At 52.4% G+C, this 6069-nt stretch overlaps 1 protein-coding gene across 2 annotated transcripts in view; it reads left to right on the top strand.

The window, feature by feature from the left end:
- Positions 1 to 727: 727 nt before the first annotated feature.
- Positions 728 to 6069, top strand: part of LOC142243532 (protein Hook homolog 3) — a 160899-nt gene continuing 155557 nt past the window's right edge. The window contains exon 1 of one of the 2 annotated variants that reach the window (XM_075315550.1): positions 728 to 1130. In XM_075315550.1, the coding sequence (XP_075171665.1) occupies positions 1074 to 1130 (57 nt within the window). In that variant the 5' untranslated portion in view covers positions 728 to 1073. The remainder of the gene's footprint in view (positions 1131 to 6069) is intronic. The other variant, XM_075315561.1, reaches the window with a different exon arrangement.

Below are 6069 nucleotides of genomic sequence, written 5' to 3'. Positions count from 1 at the left end.
CAGTGGCCACCTCAGCACACTGCCGCCCCTCAGTGGCCACCTCCGCACACTAGCTCCCTCCGCGCACTGGCCACCTCAGCACACTAGCCCCCCCTCAGTGGCCACCTCCGCACACTAGCTCCCTCCGCGCACTGGCCACCTCAGCACACTAGCTCCCCCTCAGTGGCCACCTCCGCACACTAGCTCCCCCTCAGTGGCCACCTCAGCACACTAGCTCCCTCCGCGCAGTGGCCACCTCAGCACACTGCCCCCCCTCAGTGGCCACCTCAGCACACTAGCTCCCTCCGCGCAGTGGCCACCTCAGCACACTGCCGCCCCTCAGTGGCCACCTCAGCACACTAGCTCCCTCCGCGCAGTGGCCACCTCAGCACACTGCCGCCCCTCAGTGGCCACCTCCGCACACTAGCTCCCTCCGCGCAGTGGCCACATCAGCACACTGCTGCCCCCTCAGTGGCCACCTCAGCACACTGCCGCCCCTCAGTGGCCACCTCCGCACACTAGCTCCCTCCGCGCAGTGGCCACCTCAGCACACTGCCCCCCCTCAGTGGCTACCTCCGCACACTAGCTCCCTCCGCGCAGTGGCCACCTCAGCATACTGCCGCCCCTCAGAGGCCACCTCCGCACACTGGCCCCCTCAGTGGTCCCCTCCCTGCATACTGCCCCCCTCAGTAGCCACCTCAGCAGACTAGCTCCCTCCGCGTAGTGGCCATCTCAGCACACTGGGCCCGCTTCTCCTGGGAGGGGCTGCCCAGTAACATCTGCAGCAGGGACCGTCCTCCTCCTCCTCACACAGCAGCTGTAGCCGGAGAGGACCGGGCCTGCAGAATATCCGGTGATTGTGCGCAGTGAGCGCTGGGTGTCAGCCGTGCATCACCCACAGATAGACACTACGAGCAGGGGAAGAGGAGGAGACCGACCACCCATCCCCCAGCAGCAGGAGCGCCAGGCCCGGAGCAGGGGCACCGCCAGCACGGAGGGCTCCGAGTCCGCACACAGGGGAAGCCGCCGCCCGTTAGCCGCTGTCACTGCTGGCTGCACACGGTGCATGTGATCACAGGCGGACTGCTAAGAGGATGTTAAACGTGGAGAGCCTGGACCGGGTGGATCTGTGTGAGAGTCTGTTGACGTGGGTAAGTGTGGAGGACTGTCCCTTCCCCCACCACGGAGGCCCTAGAGGACACATCCATCAATGGATTGGACCTTCTGGGTCCGCACTCTAGTAATGGTAGCCATGCGATGCTCCAGCGTATACCAGCCTTGTTCCTTCCTCTAGAGGTGGAGGTCCCATTGGTGGGGTCAGGTTACAGCTTGGGATAATCGCTCTTATGTCTCAGGTGACCTCGGGTCATAGGTTAGTGTGGAGCGCTCCGCTATGTCTCCTGTCACTACAGTGTGATGCAAACTTTCATCATACCGGTGTGGGAGGCAAGAGCCTGGTCAGCGGCTTCTGACTGCTCAGGAATGGGGCTGGAACAGATCCCATTTACTATAATGGGGCACCTGTGGTATCAGGAAAGGCATGCGCTGTTATATAAGGGGCCACCACAAGAAAGGGTATACCGTGCAGTATGCTTCTCTACTTTACACCAGGAGCCTATAGGTTTGCCTAGGGGTGGCATAGCCCTAAGGCTTCTCTACCCGGTATACGTATGCGCTAAGGCTTCTCTACCCGGTATACGTATGCCCTAAGGCTTCTCTACCCGGTATACGTATGCGCTAAGGCTTCTCTACCCGGTATACGTATGCGCTAAGGCTTCTCTACCCGGTATACGTATGCGCTAAGGCTTCTCTACCCGGTATACGTATGCGCTAAGGCTTCTCTACCCGGTATACGTATGCGCTAAGGCTTCTCTACCCGGTATACGTATGCGCTAAGGCTTCTCTACCCGGTATACGTATGCGCTAAGGCTTCTCTACCCGGTATACGTATGCGCTAAGGCTTCTCTACCCGGTATACGTATGCGCTAAGGCTTCTCTACCCGGTATACGTATGCGCTAAGGCTTCTCTACCCGGTATACGTATGCGCTAAGGCTTCTCTACCCGGTATACGTATGCGCTAAGGCTTCTCTACCCGGTATACGTATGCGCTAAGGCTTCTCTACCCGGTATACGTATGCGCTAAGGCTTCTCTACCCGGTATACGTATGCGCTAAGGCTTCTCTACCCGGTATACGTATGCGCTAAGGCTTCTCTACCCGGTATACGTATGCCCTAAGGCTTCTCTACCCGGTATACGTATGCCCTAAGGCTTCTCTACCCGGTATACGTATGCCCTAAGGCTTCTCTACCCGGTATACGTATGCCCTAAGGCTTCTCTACCCGGTATACGTATGCCCTAAGGCTTCTCTACCCGGTATACGTATGCCCTAAGGCTTCTCTACCCGGTATACGTATGCCCTAAGGCTTCTCTACCCGGTATACGTATGCCCTAAGGCTTCTCTACCCGGTATACGTATGCCCTAAGGCTTCTCTACCCGGTATACGTATGCCCTAAGGCTTCTCTACCCGGTATACGTATGCCTTAAGGCTTCTCTACCCGGTATACGTATGCCTTAAGGCTTCTCTACCCGGTATACGTATGCCCTAAGGCTTCTATACACGGTATACGTATGCCCTAAGGCTTCTATACACGGTATACGTATGCCCTAAGGCTTCTATACACGGTATACGTATGCCCTAAGGCTTCTATACACGGTATACGTGGGCAAATCTTCCAGATGTATACTGCTGACATAAGGCTCTGCTGCACTCTACCCAGCCAGGTCTAAGGCAGGACCACCATGGCATCAGAGCTCACTCATTATCATCAGGAGCGAAAGTTTAACAGCTGCACTATTTATATTTCTGTTAAATAGAATTTCAGCAAAACCCCATTATGCTTAGTGGGGTCCGTCTGGAACGTTTGTGATCTTAAGTAGTGATCGGGTGCGAGGACGATCGTGCTCATAACGAGTAATGCTTGCTCATCTTTAATCTTTATGAGCACCTGAGCATGGTAGTGCTCGCTCATCACTACTCGTTACTAGAGCTGCTCGGACTCACAAAAAAACGGGACCGGGGGGGGGGGGTCCCTGCTTAATGGTGGAAGGGATAGGGGTGTAGGACCGTTCACGGTCTACTCACCGAGGTTGTGTCATAGCAGCACATTTCTTCCGGGTCACGCTTTCTGTTCCGGAGTCGACAATTGACTATTCACTGCTTTTGCCCGCACCGGCGCATGAAATTAATTGCAGTTGGATACACCCCCACCCTGAGTGTCAGCTGACTGCAACCAATCACAGGCGCCAGGATGGCCGGTGGGCAGGGAAAGCAGTGCAAGTGTCTATGGGTCAGTATGGTGAGTGTTCATGTACATAGAAACACATGCAGCCCACTCCTGTTAGGAGAGTGTGCGGTTGTACCCGGTGATGCGACGATACACTCGCGCGAGTTCCTCGTAAGTGTGATTCCTGCCTAAAGCCTGCTTTACACGTTACGATTAAGCATACAATATTGTATGCGATCGTAACCGCCCCCATCGTATGTGCGGCAAATTCAATTTGTTGAATGTGTTGCACAAACTATTGTTTGCTGTCACACGTACTTACCCGTCCATACGACCTCGATGTGGGCGGCGAACACCCACTTCCTGGAGTGGGAGGGGACGTTCGGCGTCATATCGATGTCACGTGGCAGCCGGCCAATAGAAGCGGAGGGGCGGAGATGAGCGGGACGTAAACATCCCGCCCACCTCCTTCCTTCCGCATAGTCGGCAAGAGCCGTGGGACGCAGGTAAGATCTGTTCATCGTCCCCGGGGTGTCACACACTGTGATGTGTTTCTGCCTCAGGAACATTGAACAACCTCACATTCAATTTTTAGGAATTGAACGACGTGCATGCGATGAACATTTTAACATTCATTTTCAATCGCACGTAGCTGTCACACGCTACTATATAACTTACGATGCCGGATGTGCGTCACTTACGACGTGACCCCGCCGACACATCGTAAGATATATTGCAGCGTGGAAATCACGCTTAAGAGAAACCGCGTGCGGCTTTTTAAAATTTATTTTAAATAAGTAATTAAAGAAAAAAAATGCCGTGAGGTTCCCCCCCCAATTTTGATACACAGCCAAGATAAAGCCAGCTGGGGGCTGGTGTTCTTAGCCCGCAGCCGTCCGGTATTGCCGCATCCATTAGATATGAAAATCTTGGTGCTATACTGGCTCTTCCCAAATTGCCCAGGTGCGTTGGCAATCAGGGTAATAGCTGGCGTTAATAACAGCGCACAGCTGCTACTAAACCCTAAGTGATGACATGCGTCTGAGACCATGCATCATTAACCTGTAAATGAAAGTATGGGAAATAAGTACAAGCAGAGAAAAAATCCTTTATTTGGAATAAAATGCAAAAAACACCCTCTATCACCACTTTATTAACCCCCAACACACCCCTCCAGGTCCGGCGTAATCCACACGAGATCCCACGCCGCTTTCAGCTCTGCTACATCTCACAGCGAGTGGCCATAGAGAACGACTGCTGGCTGTGAGTGTAGCCTATTACTGAGCCAAGATGAGCAATGACTGCAGGCAGACGCGGTCACAGGCTGGGGGCGCAGCTGGTGGGCGGGGAAAGCACGGAAGGCTGTGTATGCGATGAGCCTAAAGGCCCAGTCACACTAAACAACTTACCAGCCATCCCAACAACGATACAACCTGATAGGGATCGCTGGTAAGTTGCTAGGAGGTCGCTGGTGAGATGTCACACTAAGCGACGCTCCAGCGATCCCACCAGCAACCTGACCTGGCAGGGATCGCTGGAGCGTCGCTACACGTGGAAGCATGCTGCGCTTGGTAACTAAGGTAAATATCGGGTAACCAACCCGATATTTACCTTTGGTTACCAGAGCACACCGCTTAGCGCTGGCTCCCTGCACACCTAGCCACAGTACACATCGGGTTAATTACCCGATGTGTACTCTGTTACGTGTGCAGGCAGCAGGAGCCGGCTTCTGCGGACGCTGGTAACCACGGTAAACATCGGGTAACCAAGAAGCCCTTCCCTTGGTTACCCGATATTTACCTTCGTTACCAACGTCCGCCGCTCTCAGCTGCCGGTGCTAGAACAACTAATCGTCTGTGATGCAGGGTTGTTGAACCCCAGTCAATCAGACAATGATGATCTATCCTAAGGATACGCCATTAATGTAAAAGTAGTGGACAACCCCTTTAAGGCAGTGGATTTATTTCCTTTGTTTTCTGTTCGTAGAATAGAACAGAAGAATGGAACTTCGAATGTCAGTATGAACTTCATAGACTCTTAATGTTTGGTGTTATTAAATGGGTACAATTCTAAAGTGCTTTTAAAAACAAGCAACTTTGCAATTTACTTTTTAGTAATAACGCTCTCCATTCTCAAGAACAAAGATCTTTTTAATACTATAGTTTACTGTTCAGTACCTAGTTTACTGGCCAAGCCTGCAGTCTCAGCGGTGGCCAGTTTCCTAGGCAAGGAGCGCCATCTTAGAATCTTTTACTTTAGAGCTTCAAGTGTTGCTGTCAGGGTGTCTGTTAGTAAGAAACATCCCCTTCCCTTTCAAGTGTATATATGGTCATGCAGGTCATGTAAATGTAAAGCCAATGACACCTTGATATGTTTTATCTGTTGCTGCATTCCTGAGCACTTGGTATTTTAATTCACATACAGATGAGGTGTTAAGTACTGTGGCCTTAGCATGTAACGGGTTGTTTCCCTGCCCACTAAGGCCCCTTTCACACATCAGTTTTTTGCCGTCGGTCACAATCTGTCGAATTTTGAAAGAAACGGATCCGGCGACTGATCCTACTTGATCCGTTTTTTTTTCTCATCGACTTGTACTGCAACGGATGGCCTTAAGTTTCATCCGTCGTTCTATGGATCTGTCGAAAATTGTTTGTCTGGCGGACAGAGTAACGTTTTTTTGTCTGCATCGAAAAATCGGACAGCGACGGATCCGTCGCCGTTCGTCGTTTGGTGGAATGGAAGCCTATGGGCGCAGGATCCGTCGTAATCCGTCAAATGACAGAATCCGGCTACAGATTCAGTT

The sequence above is a fragment of the Anomaloglossus baeobatrachus genome, chromosome 1 (genome assembly GCF_048569485.1).
Source record: "Anomaloglossus baeobatrachus isolate aAnoBae1 chromosome 1, aAnoBae1.hap1, whole genome shotgun sequence".
Lineage (NCBI taxonomy): Eukaryota > Metazoa > Chordata > Amphibia > Anura > Aromobatidae > Anomaloglossus > Anomaloglossus baeobatrachus.
The sequence above is the reverse complement of the archived record's forward strand: the minus strand, read 5'-3'. Positions and strand labels throughout refer to the sequence as shown.